Source organism: Marmota flaviventris, chromosome 12, assembly GCF_047511675.1.
Source record: "Marmota flaviventris isolate mMarFla1 chromosome 12, mMarFla1.hap1, whole genome shotgun sequence".
Taxonomy (NCBI): Eukaryota; Metazoa; Chordata; class Mammalia; order Rodentia; family Sciuridae; genus Marmota; species Marmota flaviventris.
The window spans coordinates 871463-896232 of NC_092509.1; the positions used below are offsets into that span (position 1 = coordinate 871463).

Genomic DNA, 24770 nt, shown 5'->3' on the forward strand with positions numbered 1-24770 from the left:
TCTAAGTTTTCAGTGATGTTGATCTATAGTTTTCTTTCCTTGATGTGCCTTGGTATGAGTGTGATACTGGCTTCATAGAATGAATTTGGAAGTGTTCCATGTTTTCTATTTAATGGATAATTGGTATTTCTTCTTGTATAATAGAATTAATTAATTGTCTAAGTGAATAAAGATGAGAATCACTTTGTGTCTGGACTTTTCTTTGTGGGAATGTTTTCTATTACTGCTTCTATCTCATTGCTAGTTATCGTTGGCTATTTTTTTCTCTTGATTCAATTTTTGCAGGTCATACTTGTCTAGAAATGTGGTTATTTCTTCTAGGTTTTTCAATTTATTTGAATACAAGTTTCCAAAACACACTATAATAATTCTCTTGATTTCAGTGATCTCATGGTTATTTCTCCCTTTTTCTTTCTGATTTTATTAATTTGGGTCTTTTAAAATCTTTTAATTAGTTTGTCCAATAACTTACCCAGCTTGTTTATCATTTTAAAGAATCAACTGTTCATTGATTTTTTTTTTCTTTTCAATATATTTGATTTTGACTGTGATCTTAATTATTTTCTTTCTTCTACTGGTTTGGGGATAGGTTTGTTCCTTTCCAAAGACCTTGAGTTGTATGATTAGGGAAGTAGAAAGAAAGGACATCTGGTTATGTGGTCTCCCTGTGTTGTGTTGGGCAGGCCAACCCTGAGTTATTTGGCTCAAGTGATCTTTCTACCTCAGCCTCTGAAGTATCTGGGACCACAGGAATATGGAGTTATGAGGGAGATTTCAAGTTGATGGTATATAGAAGGTCACTTTCCTCACTGCTTCATGACATGAAATCATATGGGAAGTTTCTCAACCATGTGGGTGCCCAAAAATGGTGGTGGTGGTGGGGAAATTTAACCAGAATTTTATAGTGATCATTCAAAGTGATTGGGGACTCAGAAAGTTGAATATAATAAAGCAAGGAAAAAATCCCCATTTCTACATCAGCTGCCATGCATGGCATAAGTCACAACCATCCCTTTGTGAGCACAGTGGAGTGATAAAAGAATTAAAGAAACCCACATTTTAGAATGTCTGATATGTATCTGGGTATGGAGAGTTTATTGGTCAAGAGTGTAGCTTGGCTAAAATGAAAAATGTGCTTCACAATATCCTTGTATGGGAAAGAAGCCAATTCTGTCCCAGCTGCATGTGGAGGACAACAAATAAAAATTTTTGCAGCCACAGTGCCGATGCCAGAAGCAGGAGGAGCTGATTTTTTTGAAAATCTGAGTTTGGCCCTAAATACAGACCTGGCTAACACACCTGCATGAGATAGAGTGTGCCTAAGTCACCAGAAGAAAATCAAACATGGAGAGGAGTTTACATAGTGGACTACTAGTTGTGAAAACCTACCCAGCTTTTCCACTCCTCATTCAATCTGGCTGCTTGAAGGACCAGCTGAGAGATATGCAACTGGCCAGGAATTTGAAAGGACAGAGAGAGGAGAGATAGAGTTTGGAGACTGACCCCAAGACCAGGAACATGTCCTTTACCATATGAGTGGAATGCAGTGGAGATCCCTGGGGTGCAATGTTCCAGTGTGAACCAGCAATTGCTAGGCCCTGGTGGAGCACTGATTTAAAACTTCCAAACAAATTGGCATTTGGTGGAGAGCATGGAGCCCACCTAATTCTTAACCTACCTCCAAGAGTTCCATTTATGTGATTACCTTTCTAACTCTAGCAAAGCCACCTTAAAACATTCAACTCTTTAGGCTATTACCTGTACCACATTCTCCTTGGCCTCATCCATCTGGATAAGTGCCTCTGCATTCTTAGATTCAGAAGTAGTGTTCAGTTGGGTCATGGAAAGACTGTGGAAGGAGGCAATTTTAGCATACTGGTGAGGTTTCTTGTAGCTGCAGAATAGAGACTTCAGCTCCAACAGTTCTACTTAGTCCAGAGAACTGTGTTCCATATTCTACATTGAGGATATTTTCTTCTGACAATGTTTGCTTCTTTAATTTATATCCTCCTAAAAATGAGTCATTTTTAAAAATAGGGAATGATGATTAATTTTAGTTTCCCATTTGTACTAAGTTTAATGAGTTCTACTGATACAACTTACATATGGAATGTCATCTAGAGATTTTAAACATTACTTATTTGTATACATATTATAAAAGAGGACATGAGTTTTAACTTGATATTTTATAAAACTTTATTTTATTTTCATGTGATGCTGAGGATAAAACCCAGGACCTCACACATGCTAGGCAAGTGCTCCACCGCTGAGCCATATCCCCATCTATAATTTAGCATTTTTTTATTTATAAACTTGCTTCAGAATATTAATAAATAAAATAGAACTACTATTGATGTGAATTCTATACTTTGAGTAATTATAAGTTTTTAAACTTTTAGAAGGAAATGAGATTCCATGTTCAAAACTTCATTTCATAGAGGGCCATATCACAATGCCATAAACGACTTATATATCTCATAAAGTCTTTGGATCCAATTTAACTCAAAAAAATTAAAAATTTATGGACCCTGGACTCTCAGTTAGGAGATGACAAATAAGAGGATCATGATAAAAGGGTTTGGAAGCACACTGAATATTTTTGAAACTCAAATGAACATGCTAGTAATTTCCCATTCCTGGATTAAAAATACACAGGAATATAATTTAAAAGTTTAGAGGAGGAATATTTGTGTTCATTAGTTCTTTATGTATTAGTGTCACGTGTGTTCATATATACATATATGCCCTTTCCAATTTGTGTCACAATGGAAATGTCCGAATCTAATTTTTCTTAAAGGAACATTTAGGTCAGTGGAATGTCATCCTACCCTGATCACTGTACTTAAATTTATGATGTTTTCACAAACTCAGTTGATTTTTAGTTTTTTTTCTTTTGCTTGTTTGTTTTTTGTCTTTAGCATGAACAAATAATTTTAAACCTATCTCCATCTCTGGTCACAGAAACACAAAGAACAAGATGACACAGGAAAGCCAAAGTTGTGGGGAAGGAAAGCAGGACTTTGATTTTAAATAACTACATCCATCAGAGGGACAGACTGCCCTGTAGGACTCCTTGGGTTTCCCAGTAATGACAGCTTGGCATGTGTGAAGAAGCACCTCTCTGGTTTCCTATTTCTTTACTGTAAGATTCAACAGATTTTAACTTTATGAACCATATAAATTTACTGACCATCAACTATTTGAAAACTCTAAGGCTAGATTCTGGGATGAGGAGTTCTTTAAGCCACTGTGCATTTTCTAACTTTCATGGTAATTGCACTGTAATTTAGAAACTGTGTGATTACCAAGAATTTCTAAAAAAAAATATTCTGTATTAGAAAGAGACATATAATTGCAAATTACTCATATAAGCATATATTACATTAATACATCTGAATAAATGAAGCATGTGAGATCAGAAAACAAAAACATGGACCTACAACTCATCACACAGCTATGAAAAGTGCTGTAATTACAAAGCAAAATACTTGTCTTTTAGGTCCAAAGCATGTGTTTTCAAAGTCCTCTAGCTAATAAATATCTATATTATCTTTATTCCAAATTTATTGCTGTGCTTTCATTATTATAATGTGTTTGAAGGATCATGTGTTGATCTAGTGTATGATTTCAAACAATTCCCTTAAAAGTACTAAAAATTTTCTCTTAACACCCATCACTAATTTTATTAGTACCATAGTTATATGTGAACTTTGAGCCTACAGGAGAAGTTTACTTAAAATTCAAAAATTTTCTGTCACTGAAAAGGTAGAAGATATATTATATTAAAGATGACTTTATTGTCTGGGAAATAGAAATATGCCAAAGGAATTATTTCCAGGAATTTGGTCATTTTGGGGGTACTGATCTGTGTATAATAAGTGAAATTTAATTGTATTTGAAGATTTATGGAAATATGCTTCAAAATAAATGTGCCTTGAGAGAGAATATTAGTATACTTAGCTTCTACAACTATTTCCAGAAAATTTACATAATACAAAAATTACATGAATTATGTAGAAATGCTATTCACTGTATCTTTATAGTATTTTGAGGAGATTCATTGATTTGGTATTTTTGCCTCAAATATATTTTTTCAAAAATAAACAGAACTTGGTCATTAAGCTTTTTGTTTTATATGATATCATCAATTTATGATGACATTATTATTCTCTTTTAAGCCCAACTATATATAAAAAATAGTGATTCTTTTTCTTGGTGCCATGTTACCTTCCAAAATTCTTAGTTTTTGTGAAAAACAATGATAATTTTGAAGTGCAGAGTTATATCCATATAAAGCATATTTTCTTTTCTCCAATTTTGATTATTCATCTAATTTATATTAAAATGTATTGAACATGTTTGATTGTGTATTATAAGCCCATAAACTAAGCTAACTATTTTACTTAGAGATCTGGATCTTCAAATATACACATCTATTTTACCCACAATGAATTAAAGTAACAAAGAGAAGCATAAAATGAGATAATCATCCATAATGAAAAAAGGAGGTAATCTCCAGTGAGAAAAGACTTCAAAGAACTTCTGGAAAACAGAAAGTCTGGAAGCAGATGAAGGATGCATTTGAGTTCTAATTAGGGCTTACCAGGGGGTAGATTAAGACCATGACTAGGCATATTGGAAATCTATAAATTAGTATGGTTCAGATCAGCACATTTGAAATAGAGAAGAAAGCAGGTTTGGGCACACAGAATATGGGGTTGCAGTCTACTCTCAGAGGAGGCTTCTGCTTACTCCAAGTGAAATTTTGGAGCTATCTTGCACTCTCATAGTTGTTTCTACTTGAGACATGGAGTGTGATTTACATGAGGCTCAAATAGTCTTGAGTGTAGGAAGACTGAATGGTCATATCAAAAAAAAAATCTTTTCTACTGATGAAAATATTTTGAAAAGACCACTTTCAGCAATTGTCTGGGAAATGAATCCTTCAGTCCTAATGGTGCAATAAAGCACAGTTCCCTATAGTGACACCACAAAAATTTACTTTGCAGTCTAAGTTCTATACTTAGTTTATGGTACTGGTGAGACTCTATTCCTGAAGAAAACTTATAAAAAGGGAAAACATTGCAATTAATTACTGTTTTGACAACTGTGTAGACTGAATGTCAAATTAATGTTCATCTTCTGCTGTTGATTTTAGATGTCCTAAATGGACTTCTTTTGGTCTCTATAAATTAACAGATGGAGTGAAACTCATACTCATCCCCAAATCATTTGAGCCTCCTCACCATACATTTCTCAAGACACAACTACTGCATTGGTCCTTTTACAATTCCTGTAGGGCAAGTGAGTACTAAAAAGTAGAGAATTGCATAATCTGTTTTCAAATTGAATCATCTGATTTTTATCTCTATTGCAACATGGAATCAATGTCCTTCTGGTAACGAGAGTGAATTGACCTAGCTAGGATTGTAATTTTTCCTCTTGCTTTCTGTTTATTTATTACATAAAATTTAGAATCCTCAGGTGCAGTTTAAATTTTAGTTGGAATCTTGTTAGACATTCTGATGGAAAAGTGTCATCTTAAATAATTAGGATTTATAAAACTGGAGGATGCAGAGGCATGGTGTAAGAAAATATAATTGCCAAGTTGGTTAATGGGAGTGATTGTGAGGGAATACTCTTCAACTTTGACACTCTAGCTCCTGGATCTATGTAGTCTATCTCTTGATAGCACAACCTGATATAATGATGTGAAATTTAAGAAGTGTAAGCAACACCATCACCTGTTCCCGAATTCTACTAGGCGAGTAGCTTTTTATTTTTATTTTGTAGTTGAAAATACAGTGAATACCATGGTCATATAATATCTTTATTTTTGTTAACTGTGGTCTGATTCAATTTTAGGCATGATCTATTGGCACTTTGTTAGTGGTGCTTGCTTAGGATTTATTGTCTGTAAAAGCAAAATGTAAAAAAAAAAATGCTTGGGTTTTTCTAGTTATAATTATTTCTGGGTTAAAAGAGATCCACTTGTTAATTTATTATGAGAGAATGATGAAAAGAATGATGCTGTCACAAGAACCTAGAGACAGACCTCTCCTCCTAGCTGGCAGGATATTTGGAAGAAGCATTTGATAGACAAAATTGCAGTGACTGGAAACCACTATGTTACTCAGTCCTCAATCATCCTGTGCATCATCAGAGGCTGGATAAAACAACTAGCCAAGTCAAGTTGTCAACTTGGTTGTCTTGTACAATGACCATGATGTATGTGCTTTGGTATTTGATAGCATGAAATCCCATATTTACACTGCATTGTCTCTCTCAGAGATCCATCCTGATTACTGTACCCCCCAAATTTTATCGTCTTACAAAATTCCTTATAGACAAGTCTTGATTTCTTCCTATTAGTTATGTACCTTCTTACCTGAGGTAACTTCTTTTTCCACGTGTAATTAAGGATGAAGTGTGCTGCCAAGTATTCTGATCTTTGGAAAGAGATTTTTTTTTATTTTTATTTTTTTATTTTTCAAGGATAACGCTGAAAGTTACTGTACAATGGTGTTATTTTATTTCAGCTTACTTCTAAATGAAGCTAACTCATATTTATTTCTAGTAACATTTTGATAAAGGTTGGCCAATTTCCCTTCTATCTGATTCACAAAGGGACCTTTTCCTAAGGAGGAAATGAATAGGTGTTGTATTACTTCTTTGCTTTAAAATTGATTGGGGTTTTCTGAGAAAGAGAGTAACTTCATGACTATCTTCTTGATTAGTTATTTGCTTAGTTATTGGTCACACTCTACAAGTGTGACATCAGGTGAAATGTAAAGGAAGATAGAGAGTAAAATAAGTAGAAGATATCAATTGATTATACTTTTGTACTGAAGTAAGGTTTTTCAAGTACTATATGACTTGCATATCTCTCTGCCTTCCATTTAAAATAGAAATGTAAAATTCATCTTTAATTTTATGTATCACAAATAAACTTCTAAAAATAAAATTTACACCTATTTTTTTCCTAATTCTGTTCATGATTTCTCTATTCTCTTGATTATATGAATTTTTTATAACTGATACTAACTTGATAATCTGTGTCATTTCCTGGTTTACAAACACTTATTGATTTTTGTCTCTTTTGACTTATAGTGGGCCTCCAGTGACGAAGGGAAAGACCTCTTCCTGTCTGCTTCTCCCAACCCTGCTCCAGCCTCTCAGCTTCCCAGACCCTCATGCAGTTGGTTGTAAATTCTTGCTGAAGCTCCTCTACTGTCAACTTTTCAGGACTAAAAAAATGAAAAATTAAAAAAAAAACACTTTAAAAAGCAAAATGTGGAGGATGAAAGCAGCACATATTTTTTTGTAATTAGACTTTTTAAAAATTTTTTAACATTTGTCTTTTTAATGTGGGTCAGCCACTGATACTTGATCAAAATAACCATTTCTTTGTTGAGTTCTCATGACCAAGGAATAACCACACCCTCAGAACAAAACAAAACACACACATACAGAAAAATAAAACACACAGAATCATCTTTAACCTAATATTTTATATAATGTCTCAGATCCTCATAACTTTGCTCACAAGCTTCTGTGTTCAGTTGAATTGTAACTGCTTTTTGTATTTGGAGAGAGTGTGACTATTGAACTTGACACTTTTTATTCTGGGCATCTTGGTGGATTCTGGTTAGATAAAGTGGGTGAGAGGGTGAAGGGAAAGTGGGGAGTTCTTCCCTATTATAACATGAAGTTTCCCCACAGTCTGCTCTCAGCTGCCAAACCTCAAGTTTTTCTTACACTGGTGTACTTTGATTATTCTTACTTCCCCTTTATCCATAATTTTTACAGAAGCTTATCAAATTACACTATTAAGAACAATTTTAAAAATAAAGTTATAGTTCACCTCACCATTCTGCACTTGTTATTTATGGTTTCACTCACCTGCTTGCCTGTTTCTGATGTCTGAAAAACAGACATATTATTTTCCACATTTTATCCAGTTTCCTACATGTATATACTGGAAAGAAAGAAAATAAGGTCTGGAAATATTCTATTTTTTTTGAATGATATAATCAAGAAAATAAAATTTAAACATGCTAAATATATCTACAGAATTTCTCAAGTAGCTATGCTTAAAACAAAGAGAATATCCTGTAAAGAAAATCTATAGTCAGTTTCAATAAAGCAAGAATAGAACCCAAGTATTTATCATTAATGATGGGCTATAGATGATACATACAGAATAACCTCAAGATTTAAAGGAAAAATTGTATTCAACCTGGTATTCTAAACTGAAGCAGACTGTCCATCAATGATAAATAAAAATAGATCTTCATAAATGATAAAAATCTAAAAAGCAATTTTCTGTGCCTCATTACAAAGAGGGTTACTAAATACAGAAGAAAAATAAAACAAAGGGAGCAGAGTTTGTGGACAGAAATAGTGGCTCTAACTACAGAGCTCAAGAAAGTTATGCTGATTCTGCAGTAGACCTTGAAAATAGTTTTTTTTTAGCATACCTCAGTCCTACCTTTAAAATGATGCTTAAGCTAGTAAGTAATCAATTGATGGAATGTAGCAAAAGTTAGAAGATTCTAGTGACCTATTTTTTTTCACCACACACAAAAAAATGAAAATTAGAAAATACTGGAAAAACAAAGTGATGAAAAAGAAAGTAAAAGCCCACTAAACACAAAAAATGGAAAGTCAAGTTCTGCATATGAAAAACAGTAAAATGTGCACTTTTTGTAACATTTAATGGGATAGAAGAAAGTAGTATTGATTGTTCTTGATGGTAAGGACATCCCTCCATTAGCAGCATTCATGTCCTGATACTGGATGTCAGAAACGCTAATAAATTAGAGAAAGAAATCATTCTTACTTCTGGTGTGTGTTTTGTGATGAAAACTATTTTAAAGTCAAATTTGTGAAAATGCTTACTGGTTTTTAACCTTCATAAATTTTCTGTAGACAAAGAATGCAACACATAATTATTTTTAAAAGAGAATAACTAACTGATGAAGCATGAACATAGGGACTTGTAACTATTAAAAAATAGAGTGAGGTGTGGTGGTCTGTACAGATGCTGATACTCAGAAATAATAAAGTGTTCAATGTAGATTAAGCAAGAAATCACAGAACACATATCATTATGATTATGTAAATAATAATCAATAAACACTAAAGCCTTTTAATATTTGACTCATTAGGCCTGAAGAGAAAGAAGTGGGCCCATGAGCTAAATTGATTTTCCTCCCTCTCTCATTGCAATTGGAAAAATAATGGGAACCCTAAAACATTGTGAAGGGTCTTCTATGTATATATTTCAAAATTATGGTCAATATCATACAACTAGTAGTAGATATGGCTAAATTTAGTTTCCTTTTAGAACTTTACATAGTTGCAGAGGCTGCTGATTTGGGTGTAAATTTTGGAAACTACTGTTTTATAGAGTCCGGGTGATTGAACCCAGGGGTGAATTTTCATTCATATATATTCACAATTCTTTGATATTTTGCTTTGATACCTGGTCTCAGTTTCCAAGGCTGGCCTTGAAGTTGTGATTATTCTCCCTCAGACTCTATGATTTTTGAGAATACAGGTATGTACCACCACATCAGGCCTGGACACTCCCTTTTAATTTTTACACACATCTAATAATCAAAACGTTTTTTAAATATTACTGCCTTTCCTTTTATATAAAATATTCAATACTAACTTTCCAAATTGGTCTTCACCCTCACATTGTTTTTTTCAAAAGACCAATCTTCATGTTGAGTAGTTATACTTTTTTTTTTAACCATAACATGATATGCTCATTAAGTTCTATTCTGAGTTAGCAAGTCAATTTTATATATGTTTTAGAAAAACAAATTGCCATAAATTGTTCTGGTCATGCTCTTAATAGAAGTACCTTTTAGTCATCATCAAAAGAAAGATAGAAGGAAATTTGTTAAAGTCAAAAGCTAAGATCCAACAGTGGGCCAGTTCTTGTTTCAACCAGATGTTTATGATTTGATTGCTTTTTTAAAAAACATCATTCTTTGGATTGCTCTGATGGCCTTTCCTATGATATTTAATAGTCAGCTCCATTTAAAAGCAATAGTTTAGGTGAAAAGTGGATACTAAGGTAAATAAATATTTGGAACAAATTAATAGTACTCAATGTTTCTCATGATTATATACAGCTTCCTCCCACCATTCTGAGATTGCAAATCATAGAGCTTTCAATGACTTCCATTCCTCACTACCTTTCACTACTCAGCTAATGCAGAATTAATTTCTCAACAAATTTGCATTAAATAAGTAGCAATTTAGAGAAAACCAGATATAATTTACACCACTGAAATTAAAACAATATATGTGGCAGTTTGCCAAATACTTGGCATATTCAAAGAATAAAATGAAGAAGTTTAACAGAATTGTGGCTTTCCTTTATGTGATAGGGGAAAGTTTATTGTCATGTTGTTTCAAAAAGTCATTGACCACTTCCTTATTAAAAAAATAGTTGTTATTCTTTAACATGGATTTTCTTGATGTTTTAAAGTTTTTCCCATTTTTCTTGCACACTGAGAAGGTATTTGCTGGGGTCAAACACAGTGTGATAATGATCAATCAATTGAATTTTCAACTAATATTATAAAATGTATCTCTGACACATTTGCAATTGTTTTCATGTTATATAGTAGCCTCATGCACATTCAGCATGAGAAGAGGTTGTTCATTAATTTTGGTATCAATACTGGGTTAGGTACATTGAAAAGATGTTGAGAAAATTACATCTATAATAATGGAATCTCCCAATTCACTTTCTGGTTAAATCTCCCTGTCCTCACTCAGGACAGTTTCTATGTAGTTTTTTTTTTTTTGTTTGTTTGTTTTTTTTTTTTTTTTTTTTTATGTCTCAGGAGAAATATTGGTAAAAAATGTATCTTTCACCTGTAGCATAAAAATAAGTGGTCATGTCCTTCATCTTCCTGAACTGAGGACAAGCATAACTCTGAAATATGGTACTGTGAACAGAGATTTTCTGGAGTCAGTCTTGACATAGTTTTGAGGGTGCTGTTCCAAAAATTTCAAAATTTCTCTTACACCATCAGTATTGGATTACTAGGGATCTTACTACATATTCAGAACAGTACATAAGTGAACAAATTTTTTGTTAAGCAAAAATGCCCTGTGCAGCCAGGGATGGCTGAAATACTGATTATACTGAGACTCTGGAAATCTCAGTTATTTTTTTTTTTTTTTACCTCTAACTACTAAATTTTTCTAGCTCAGTAAATCTCTCTCTATTCTTTTTCTTGCTTTTAAAACCAGAGGAGCAATATTTGTCTTTTTTAAATTTCTGTATTGTTTCCCAATTTGACTGAAATAAAACATGTAGAAGTCTTTTGGAATATATTACAAAGCATACAAATGAAAGTCAATAATCATTGTTAATTTTGTAGAGACTCTTTTTCTTTCAAATGCTGTCCTAGCTCAAAGTTAGTAACATATCTTTCTTCAATTACCTCTGATTATATATCCATTCCACCCCCCTAGCATTTGGAAGCCACACTTAACCCACTATTGGTCTTTTGCTTACGTCTTTACAAGATTTTATTTGTATGCTATTGTGTGTTGACCCCATTGATTTTTCTTTCATTTAGTGTAGTTTCATGTATAATTAAATTGTTATAAATGTCTATATTAGAGAGTGTAAAATGTCCCCAGACCTTATTCTTAACCATATGTTGTTGTAAACTCAGTTCTTCATGAATTATATGTAATATCAATAAATTTTTGAATGATATTCAATATGATTTTTTATGGATTCCATGAATAAGAAGCCTTTATCCTATTGTAACTGGTAAGACAACATTTTATGATAAGAAACTTAATCTTTACATACAACCTTCTCAGTTTACCTTACTAACTGGTCCATAGAAAATAAGACTATGAAACATAGCTCATTGATTATTCCTGCCTTGATACAATACTACCCATAGAATAGCAGTGATGTCAGAATTTACTAAAGTACATGAAAACACTGATCATAGAAAACAAAACATTCATTCACAGAAAAATGAAATGGCCCCAATGAGGCTGAAGTCTAGAAGGCCATTATGCACACACAAGAAAGATAAAGCTCTTCTCTCCACAAGAGCTATCTTTACATTTGTGGAAATTCAGTCTCTTCAAATCATTAGGAATTGTTAAAATGTTAAAATTTGTAATTCAAGATATGAAAATCTGGGGCTTTTTTTATATCTATGTCCTTCATAGAACACTTAATTTCACTGTAAATACAAACAGAGAAAATTATAATGATCTGACTTATGCAATTATATTCCATATTAAGTTTTATTAAAATGTGTAAAAGTATTGAGAGATGCTAGAGTATTATTTATTCAATAGTATGTTTTACTGTTGCATAAATAATTTAGTCAAGTGGAACACTTTGACATGATGCAATACATGAGTGTTAACATATAAACAAATATTCAGTTATAAAGACATATTGCATACATAAGGTAAATATAGGTAAAAAAAAATGCACTGTAAAGTGAGCATGATGGTCCTTGCTTGTAATCCAAGCAAATTGGGAAGCTGAGTATTTTCAGAAGTTTAAACTCAGCCTCAGAAACTTAGTGTGATTTCAAGCTACTTGGCAAGACCAGTCCCAGAATTTGAAATAGTGGGGAGAGGGCTTAGGAATGTGGCTCAGTGTTTAAAAATCCTTAAATTTAAACTGCAATACAAAAAAAAAGTGTAAAGTAATACAATTCAGTGTTAAACATCAAAAGATAGATCTCTTATAACTGTTTTCTCTAACATTTAAAAGTGAAAATAGTAATACTTTATTTAGAAGAAAATTATATGCTTTCAAAGATAAGGTTTCTGCACCATGCATGTATGATATTTATGACTGATATTACTACCAAATAACTTGATAATGCTTAATAAATTTAAACAAAAGTTAAACACAACTACTTATATTCTATATTTAAATGAGTTGTGTCTTTTACTGATACTTATATATATCAAGGTTTAATGTATAGATAATGATTTTACTCTCATATTTGTCAGGGTGTTTACTATAAATGTTTAGTTGTTGTATAAGGCATATATTTTGTACAAAATATTTTCAATGTTCACTACTGGTATGAGTTTTCAGATGTTCAATGAATTTAAAATTTGATTAAGTTTTGGAAATATTATTTAACATTTTAGAGTTTCTGGGGACAGTGAATTCTACACCAATCAGTAGTGTTTAAGAAATGGCAATGAAATGTTTTATCCCCCATTTGTTTTCTCTCTTACCAGTATGTATCCACAGGTGCTGAGTATTGGTGAATACATTTTGGAGGCATTGTCACATTGTCAATTTTCACATTTCAAAACTTTCTCTCTGCTAAGATTATTGTGGTGGCGATTAAATTTTTACCCTTTCTTAGAGGAATGGTTCAATGGTCTCATTTATAAAGCTTCACTCCAGCATATTTTATCTGATTTCTAGTAATGTACAACATATAATTTAAAATATTTCTACATTCTCTATATTTATATGTCTTCTTTTCAGAATAAATAGCCTAGTGGTGAAAAAGAAATGATTTCTTATTAAAAGCTTTGATACATTGTTTTCATTCATAGGGGTTCTTTCCTGTATAAATTCTGTTGTTAATGAGGTTTAGTTTTTCTTTAAAAGTATTATCACTTTATTTACATTTCATATTCACCATTGTGTCTTCTGCTGTGGTGAATAAAATTTTATTTTTTATTAAAAGTTTTGCCACTTTATTCACATTATTAGGACTATTCTCCAGAGTGAGTTCTTCTATGGTGAATAATGCCTGTTTTATTCTAAAAGCTTTGCCACATTCCTTACATTTGTAGGGCTTCTCTCGAGTGTGAATTCTCTGTGGCAAATAAGGTTTGATTTTCGACTGAAAGCTTTGCCACATTCTTTACATTTGTAGGGTTTCTCTCCAGTGTGAGTTCTACTGTGGCAAATAAGGTTTGATTTTCGACTGAAAGCTTTGCCACATTCTTTACATTTGTAGGGCTTCTCTCCAGTGTGAGTTCTACTGTGGCAAATAAGGTGTGATTTTCGACTGAAAGCTTTGCCACATTCTTTACATTTGTAGGGCTTCTCTCCAGTGTGAGTTCTGCTGTGGTGAATAAGGTCTATTTTGTGACTGAAATCTTTGCCACATTCTTTACATTTGTAGGGCTTCTCTTCAGTGTGAGTTCTTCTGTGGCGAATAAGTTGTAATTTTCGAGTGAAACCTTTGCCACATTCTTTACATTTGTAGGGCTTCTCTCCAGTGTGAGTTCTGCTGTGGCAAATAAGGTCTGATTTTTTACTGAAAGCTTTGCCACATTCTTTACATTTGTAGGGTTTCTCTCCAGTGTGAGTTCTACTGTGCCAAATAAGGTGTGATTTTCGAATGAAAGCTTTGCCACATTCTTTACATTTGTAGGGCTTCTCTCCAGTGTGAGTTCTACTGTGGCAAATAAGGTGTGATTTTCGACTGAAAGCTTTGCCACATTCTTTACATTTGTAGGGCTTCTCTCCAGTGTGAGTTCTGCTGTGGTGAATAAGGTCTATTTTGTGACTGAAAGCTTTGCCACATTCTTTACATTTGTAGGGCTTCTCTTCAGTGTGAGTTCTGCTGTGGCGAATAAGTTGTAATTTTCGAGTGAAAGCTTTGCCACATTCTTTACATTTGTAGGGCTTCTCTCCAGTGTGAGTTCTGCTGTGGCAAATAAGGTCTGATTTTTTACTGAAAGCTTTGCCACATTCTTTACATTTGTACGGCTTCTCTCCAGTGTGAGTTCTCCTGTGGTAAGTAAGTCCTAATTTTCTACTGAAAGCTTTGCCACATTCTTTACATTTGTAGGGCTTCTCTCCAGTGTGAGTTCTGCTGTGGCAAATAAGGTCTGATTTTTTACTGAAAGCTTTGCCACAATCTTTACATTTGTAGGGCTTCTCTCCAGTGTGAGTTCTGCTGTGGTAAGTAAGTCCTAATTTTCTACTGAAAGCTTTGCCACATTCTTTACATTTGTGGGGCTTCTCTCCACTGTGAGTTCTGCTGTGGTGAATAAGGTCTGATTTTTGACTAAAAGCATTGCTACATTCTTTACATTTGTAGGGCTTCTCTCCAGTGTGAGTTCTGCTGTGGTGAATAAGGTCTGTTTTTTGATTAAAAGCTTTGCCACATTCTCTACATTTGTAGAGCTTTTCTCCAGTGTGAATTCTTCTTTGGTAAATAATGTTTAATTTTTGACTAAAAACTTTACCATATTCTTCACATTTGTAGGGCTTCTCTTCAGTGAGAATTCTGCTTTGCTTAATAAAGATTGATTTTTCTTTATAAACTTTATCACATTCTGCCCATTGGTAGGGCATCTGTCCAGTGTGGGTTACTCTGTGGTTAATAAGATCATTTATTTTACTAAAAGCTTTGCCACATTGTTTATATTTGTAGGGCTTCTCTCCAGTATAAATTCTCTGGTGGTGAACAAGGCCTGATTTTTTATATGATTTCTGGTGTTCACTCTCACTTGTGGATTTCCATATTTTCTTTTGTTGTAAATAGTCAAGATCACAACTTCTATATTTCCCATTTATCAATTTGTGAAATATATGTTTTATGCCCTTCTCTGGTGAATATTCTTGGGTATCATGTGGAGTCATGGCTGAAATAAACAAAAATAAAAAAAAATAAACAATAACTACTAGACAGGGATAAATATATTTTGCATACATAACATGAAATTAAGGTAGAATAAATACATAAGGAGTGTAGCAGATTAGTAAGTCCAAGTCATCATAAATCAAAAAATATATCAGTTCAATAAAAATGCACAAACAAAATTACCTTGAGAATATTACTCAAATTTTTGTAGAGACCACAGCATCCAAGAGGAATACATCATTAAGAAGAGTTATATAATAAAGAGAAGGTAAGTATGTTACTTTTATCATCCACAGCCATTTGTTCTCTATAAGATAGCATTGTGTATTTAGGAAATATCTATCAGCTACCTTCACTCTCAGTAGAACAAGAGAAATGTAAAACATACAAACATTTGTGGCTTTTTCAAAGAGTGTCTAAAAACTGGCTTTGGTCTACCATGACATACAGACATGAAAATAACTAGTATATTTTGAGTGATAATACCACAAATATTCAACAAGATTAAAGAGGCTATGGACTATTAAAAAGAAAAATGAACAAAAAATTTACTAAGAAATATACACATATATGTGTAAAAATTTTCCATTAAAACATTTTAAATGACTATAAAAACCTTGGATAGCCTATGGCCATAATACTTGGATGAAGACAATGCATAACAATCAAGTATAATAAATTGATTTTTATATTTTTAAATTTGTGAGATATGATGATTTCTTTCATTGACAAATACACCTTTGTTTATTTCCTAAATATATCATGGTATTTTATACTATATATACAAGGTAAAATGACTAAATAGAATGAATTAACACAAAAAAAGAATGAATTAACACAATTATTATTTTAGATAATTATCAGTTTTGTTCTTACAAGGTATTGTATTCCTTCTATTAGTATTTATGAAGAATATAATACACTCACCATGTGGTAAAACAAAACTCTTGACCCTTTTATGCTCAATAAAATAAAAATATGTGACTTTGAGTATAATATCAACCCTACACAAAACACAGTACCTGGTGAGCAAAATTTTACCCACTAAATTTCTGATTCCACATATGAATCAAATGTTCCTGAAATTAATCTCTGCATGCCACATTTCTCTTAATGCAAAGTCCTGCATATATTTCTTATAACCCTTTAAGAGACAAAATATTTTATAATTAAATAATAATAGTATATAAGTACAATATTTTTACACATTTGGTCATTGATAGGCACAGACATTGAGCCCATAGCTTTAATACTGAGAACAATGTGTGCACTAAATACAAAAGCAGAGGTATCTCTTCAGTTTTCTGATTTAATTATTCATGGATACATATTTAGCACTGGCATTTCTGGAACTTTAAGTCATCCAACTTTTAATTTTTCATGTGTGGTGCTTGAGATTAACCGCCACCCCCCCCCCCAAATTTTATATCACTGAACTACAAAACAAGTCTTTTTAAAATTTTTTGACTCATGCTGTTTCTAAATTTCTATGACTTCCCTCAATCTTGAAGTACTTTTTCATGGCCTCCCAATTAGCAAATATTACAAGGATGCAGCACTGTTCTTGCCTATTTTTATTTATTTAAGAGGTTTTTTTTATACTTTTTCTCCAAAAAAATGAACTATATAATCTACTGTTGGCTCCTTTAATAAAAAAAAAAAAAAAAAAAAAAAAGTAATACAGCAAATATAAACAAAGAGAAGCATGGCTTAATCCAAGTGACAAGAAAGAAAAAAAAAACACTAAAAACTGAAATTTAGGATACTGGCAATTATGAATTACTCAAAGAACACTAAATAACGATTTAAAGAAAGTTTAGAGAGTGAAATTGAGACAAAAAATATAAATATAAATAAGCACAAATTGTGTATGTGAATAATTCTTTAAGGAAAAAAATGAGAGGGGCATTCCTAAGTGTGCCAATCTGAAATTCTACCAATATGGGAGAGGCTTATCATGCAGGACCAAGTTTAAGACTAGTCTAAGCAACTTGTAAAATACTGTAAAAATTAAAAACCTATAGGATATATAAAGATAAGTGGGATACACACACACACACACACACACACACATTACACTTGAGGGGATATAATTAATATATATATATTTGTAAAAAATCCAATCATTCCACAATGAAAAGCAATGATCTAGAAATTAAATCATTAATCACAATAGAAAAAATAAGAAATATAGAAAAAAAGCTTACAAAGCAGAAGTATAATGAGTTAATCACTTCAAAATATTTATGATTATTAATGCATTATTACAAAACCCAATAAAAAATTTACTAACAGAATTAAATCTAAAAAAAGAAACTTCTAAGTCAGTACCAGCAGAGAGCATTAAAAGAAACCAAGCATGATCTGCTCCTAGAGGGCCTATTTGTTTAAAGATGGATAATGCCTCTGCCTTTATATCTCATCCTTTTGCACAATTTTTAATGAATGAGATATAGTTTTAAATTATGAAGTTTCTCATAATCGTTTTGGACAAGCTTTTGTTGAATGAATAAATTATATCCCGATCCTTGCCTTTTCAAAGAGAAACAAACAAAAGATCTAGCCTCTCTCATATTAAAATATACATTTAATAATGTTTTATTTACACTTAATGTGCTCAATATACAACATAAAATTAATACTCAAAATTGGTCATCTGCATTGAATAGGCATTTTATTCTCAAATATCCATTATCTATCTATCTATCTATCTATCTATGTGTATATATAAGATTCCAGCTTATCAGCATGGCAAGGTACTATGCCTTTGATCATGTGGGGAAAAGCATAGACTGTTAAATTATGCAAACATATTCTTTTTGATGCATGAAATATAGCAATTATAAATGTACATCTGGTACTTGACAAGCTGATTAGTAAGATTTATTTAACCCTGGAAGAGAAGAGTCCCTCCAAACAAGAGAATAATCATTCTCCTCAAAAGAGGAGAAACATTAAAAGAGGAAGCCAAGATACTATAATTCCAAATACTTGGGGGGATATAAAACCATTAATAACCTCAGCTCCAAAGGAGTTGGCTCAAATAGGGTAGAATGTACTATGGATAACTTAGTTACTTCTTTGGTTGCTAAACTCACACAAAACTCTGTTAATGCTTTGCTCTGTTTTTGTACACCACTTGTGGGAAATTCAGTACTGTCAGATCCTGAACTTCTACAACCCATTACAATATCTTGACTCACTTGGATGAAATTGTTATATACCTGAAAAAATATCTCATGGTATTCATTGTTGTGTTAGCAGAATAACTGTGTCCTTACCATCCACATAGTATTTAATAGGTCACAATCCTGCACAATTATTCACAAAAGGTCTATTCCTCTTGATAAAAACTGTGATAATTCAGTGAACCTTCTTTCTAAGGCAGAATTTGATGCTCTGACATTTTCCTTAGTGGGTTTCCCTGACTAGCTCTATGGGCTTACAAAACTACTATGAAACTCACCTATGCTATCATAAAAAGTATTAGTCATGCCTCCATGGCTGTTAATATGCTTAATGAAGAACAAAAACAACATTGTCAAGCCATACTTAAAATTCATGATTGCAATTGATTATCTGGTATTGTTATATCATAATGGATATCATAAGTTTAATTACATGTGTTCCTTCAATTTAAGTGATAATAGTAATTTTATTTCAAAAGAGTTAGATTACCTTAAAGATATGATTAAAAAGGTACAACAAGATGATTGATGATTGACTTGTTGGATTGGCTAACATCATGTTTACTCAATTTCATCTGAGTCAAAAAATATTCATAGGTGGATGTTTACTGATGTTTGTACTTGCTGTTGTCTATGGCTGTCCTATTTTTTGCCCCCACCAGCATTAAGGAGATAAGTGATATTATGTTTTCAAAAGGCCTTAAAAAAGAGGGGGGGGGGGCTTTAGGTATTCTGACCTTGGAAATAGAAAGTGTGGGGGTGATGGAAACTGGCACCCTGAGTCCCACAATTGAAATTCCCAGCAGTTTCTCTCTGAAGCTATTAAGACAACTCTACAGGTGCACTATCTAGTTTCTGTGGTAATGTCCTTTGGGAGAAGAGACTCTATGTTTGTATTAACTGTACGTTATCTTGGTTAGCTAACACTTGGTGTTAAAATAATACTAGGTTAGAATGTAGTCATTGCAACAGAAGCTATGTAATTTTGGGGTATACTATGTACAGCCATGAAGAGGAGTGGTCAGTTTTTTTAAATTTTCATTGAGATTGAGTCTCTCTCTTCTCTTTGCTTCTTTACAGGTTTCCTCACAAGAAGATTTGTAACACATCATGCTGGCCCTAACAATAAAACCTAAGTTTTGATAGTTAATCTGAATAAACTGGGATATCACTAAAGAAGAAAATGGAGGATCACAAAGAATTTGAAAATGTGATAAATGTAGGGCAGTATGTGTTCAATGATTAAAATCAAAAGAAATAAACCTAAGCTTCTGAAATGTTTTTTTCTGCTAAATAACTACTCTACCAACATTTTTTATATTGGTTTTCTCCATTTGAACATCTCGCTGTGTCCCCTGCTCTGTGTAGGCTACAAGAGTTAACATCATTAAAGTATGCTAGGAACTACTTATCTAAAGTGGAGAATGTATAACATACCAAGAAAGAGAGAGATTAAAGAGTAACATAATATATATTAAAGAGTAAATTATCTGTACTAAAAATGCCCTTTTTCTTTGAAACACAAATCTGAAACTCATTCTTACAGAGAAGTTCCCAGAAGATACAACAGAAGTACATCAAATAATAACTATTAATTAAAAATTTTAAAGGGAAATTAAACTTACCAAGGAAGGCAAAGTTTCTATAGTTCTCTAACATCACATCTTTATATAAGTTTTTCTGAGCAGGTTGAAGGCATTCCCATTCTTCTTCAGTAAAATCAATGGCTATATCCCTGAATGATAACAGTAACTGTAAAAAGAATAGATAAGTAAATAACACATTGACAACATGAACATTTGCACAGTATGTAAGGTAATTGAAGTTAAAATGAGAATTAGTAGACTATCATGTAGGTGGTGTTTTGGAAAAAAATGATACTATTATCTACTTCTGCAGAAAAAGTGATTTAAGTTCAATATATATATATATATATATATATATATATATATATATATATATATATATATATATATATTCCACATTTGTTAAACACAATATAAAACTCAGGCATTACCACAAAAATATACATTTTTTGATTTTTTATATCATGATCTAAATTATGTATATTGTTCAGATGAAAAAATTATTGTAATTAAAAAAGGGAATCCTCAAATTTTAATTGTACAATCACTAATCAGAAATTTACTAAAGTGTAGAATCTTATTTGTTATTTCTCTGATAGAGCTGGATTTTCTGAATATGTAGTGAGATCTCTAGTAATCCCAATACCAATGGTATAAGAAAAATTTTGAAATGTAACAAGGTAGACAGACCACTTAATGGAAATATTTAATAGTGAATTTAAGTTCAAACATTTTATGGTATTTATGTATGTTATTAATATAAAAAATAACAAAAACAATCCTGTTTGCATTTTCCATTTTATAATTTTAACACACAAAATAATATATGCATAATTTGATTGATGCATATATTGTAAGATGTTTATAATAGAATATAGATATATCTTTTCAAAAAATATAATTTTTTTTTGATTCTTTCTAGTTCTACCTGAGAGTAGAATCAATTTTTATGGTATTAATAAGCACGGGATATATCTTATCCTAATTAGAATCCTGTTCTTGTTGGTGACTATGATGGTAGGATTTATATATATCTTTAATATTTCTATCTCCTTCCTTTTTATTTATTTATTTATTTACCACTGTGCAATCTACAGTTCTTGTTTTCTTACCCTTCCCCACTTTATGAACTTTAGATTTCACATATCAGAAAAAAAAAAAAAAAAAAAAAACATTCAGTTTTAAAGAAATGGTTTGTTTTACTAAGCATAACATCTCCAGATCCATTCATTTACTGGCAAATATCATAAAGTTATTCTTCTTTATGGCAGATTAATAATTTATTGTGTACATAAGCAACAATTTTTTATCTTGTCATCATTGAATGGACCCATTCCTCATTGAATGTTTGGTTTTGTAGCTTAGCTATTGTGAATTGTGCTGCTATAAACATTAATGTGGCTGAGTCAATGTAGCATTCTGATTTTATGTCCTTCGGGTATATACAGTACAGTAAAAAACCTGGGTTAAATTGTCTTTCCATTTCTTTAAACAATATCCATAGAGGTTATTATGTTTCACTTAGACCTCTATACAGCTGCAAAAATTAAAATTCAACTAAACCTGAGGTTGAAAATAAAACATACAGAAAATAATTAGTAAGCCATAAAATGACTAAGAATTTATTATCAAATCCTCAATCCCAATTAAAAGTAAATTTTATAAACTAAAAGTAAAGAAAATCTTAAGCAAAAGAGAAAAATTAGAAGATATTAAAGATGAACATAACACAGAAAGAGTTACCAATATCAATGTTGGTGCTTTTAAAAAGCAAATGAGCAAGGTCTAGTGATGGACAACTGTAGTTCCAGTGACTGAGGAAGATGAGGAAAAAGGATCATAAATTCGAAGACAATATTATATATAATATTGTCTTATATATATTGTAGTGAGCAACTTAATGAGGCACTTGGCAACTCAGCAAGACTGATAAAATAAAATACAGAAAGGACTGAGGATGTGGCTTCATGGATAAATACCCCTGGGTTCAATTTACAGTACAAATAAAAAAAGCAGATACAATTAAAAAAGCAGTAGCAAATTTGAAAATTCAACAAATAATAATTATTTTAATTATATAGTATATAATTGCAAATATATGCATATATAATGATTTCTCACTTGATGGAAATACACTCTGATGGAAATTTTATCCTAAGAATATTCTGCAATTTTTCATTTCTCTGAGTATAATGACAAGAATCTAGATGGTATAGACTAGTTCATGGCTAAGATATTTGCTATATCCACTGTTGTACACAAAGTCTACTGCTGATGAAAATATCATGATGCCACATGATTGATGCTATGAAGTTAAATCAATCAGGGTAAACCTCATAATAAAATAAATGGTGGAATTACAGAAAACAACAACAAAAACAAAACTCTTTATAAGCCTCTTGTTATTTAGGCTATGATACATAATGAAGATTGCAGTGCAGGGAAGAGGAAAAATGGCATTCATTCCAAAGAAAGATGCTAGGATATTGGGAAAACAGTGTGATAATAAAATGCTATTTTATCCATAGACTCATAAAACATAACAACATATTGACACATTAAATGCTGAATATAAGTTATTAATAAATAATACTGAAATATATAAAAAATACAAAGCTTAAAACTTTACATACAAAAGATAGAGTACATATGGTTGTGAAGAAAACTACTCCATTTACAATAACTTCAAAAAAAATAAGATACTTGTGAATCAACTTAATGAAAGAGGTGAAAGATCTATATAAGAAAAAACTACAGAACCTTAAAGAAAAAAATCAGAAAATACCTTAGAAGATGGAAAGATCTACCTTGCTCATGAATAGGCAGAATTAATATTATCAAAATGACCATGCTATCAAAAGCACTATACAAATTTACTGCAATTCTGATCAAAATCCCAATGGCATTCCCCATAGAAATAGAAAAGCAACCACGAAATTTATCTGGAAAAATAAGAGACCCTGAATAGCTAAAGCAATCCTTAGCAGGAAGAGTGAAGCAGGTGGCATCACTATACCAGACCTTAAACTATACTACAGAGCAATGGTAACAAAAACAGCATGACATTGGCAACAAAAAAGACTGATAGACAAATTGTACAGAATAGAGGACACAGAGACTAACCCAAAAAATTACAATTATCATATATTAGACAAAGGTGCCAAAAACATGCACTGGAGAAAATATAGCCTCTTCAACAAACCCTATCTCTCACCATGCACAAAACTCAACTCAAAGTGTATCAAGAACCAAGGAATTAAACCAGAGATTTTGCATCTAATAGAATAAAATGCAGGCTCTAATCTTCATTATGTAGGATTAGGCCCCAATTTCCTTTACAAGACACCTATAGCACAAGAATTAAAACAAATAATCAATAAATGAGATGAAATCAAACTAAAAGTTTATTCTCAGCAAAAGAAACAATCTGTGAGGTGAAGAGAGAGCCTACATCCTAGGAGGAATTTTTTACCCCTCACACATCAGATAGAGTACTAATCTCTAGGGTACACAAAGAACTCAATAATCTAAGCAAATAATAATAATAATAACAATAACAACAACAACAACAACCCATTCAACAAATGGGCCAAGGATCTGAACAGACAATTCTTAGAAGAGAATATACAATCAATCAACATTTTTTCTATATATCTTATAGGTTATGCTGCTCCCTTTTCAGGACCAAGCATACTTCTTGTTCAGTTTCTAAGGAAGGAAGACATGAACCAGAAGTATTTTCAACTCTCCTTTATAAATTATCAAGTACAATTTTCTATGTCATTTTCTAAACATAGCTGGACATGGGAAATAGAGACATGGAGCAGAGAACATTTTTATTAGAAATACAGTGTAAAAGAAAGACAAAAAACCCATAATTATTTGCACCACTTTGAAGCACAAGAGAAATGGACCCTGGAATTCAGAAAAGAAAGATTCATACTTTTATACTAGGGAATGTGGATGACATGGATGCCTAAAGTGAAAAGGTTATTACAAGCTTTTGAAATAAATTTTATGTGAGTGGCAGATAATCATTAACCAATTAGTATCTGCACAGTGTTTTCCAGGGGCTTTGTCAGCTGTGCACTACAGAACATACAGGTATTCATAGCCTCCATGAAGAGCATTATTCATCTGTATCCTCTAAAATTATTCCCACAGTACAGATAAAAAACCATGGGTATTTGTATACTAAATGGCAATTCAGCAGCCCACATCACACTACCCAGAGACAGAACTGTATGAAATTTCTTCAAAGACCATCAATGTATTGTTAGCTCCTGACACAGGGATGTCAGTCTGGGGAAATATTATTTTCTTTCCATTTTGAAGAGAGTGCATTGACATTA

At 32.0% G+C, this 24770-nt stretch overlaps 1 protein-coding gene across 1 annotated transcript in view; it reads right to left on the reverse strand.

The window, feature by feature from the left end:
- Window positions 1–15487, reverse strand: part of LOC139707866 (zinc finger protein 420-like) — a gene marked incomplete at its 5' end in the record, with an annotated part of 35723 nt that extends 20236 nt beyond the window's left edge. Inside the window, 2 exon segments of the mRNA XM_071619777.1 lie at window positions 13807–13861; window positions 13864–15487. Coding sequence (XP_071475878.1) covers window positions 13807–13861; window positions 13864–15487 — 1679 coding nt within the window.
- Between the last annotated feature and the right edge of the window lie 9283 nt (window positions 15488–24770).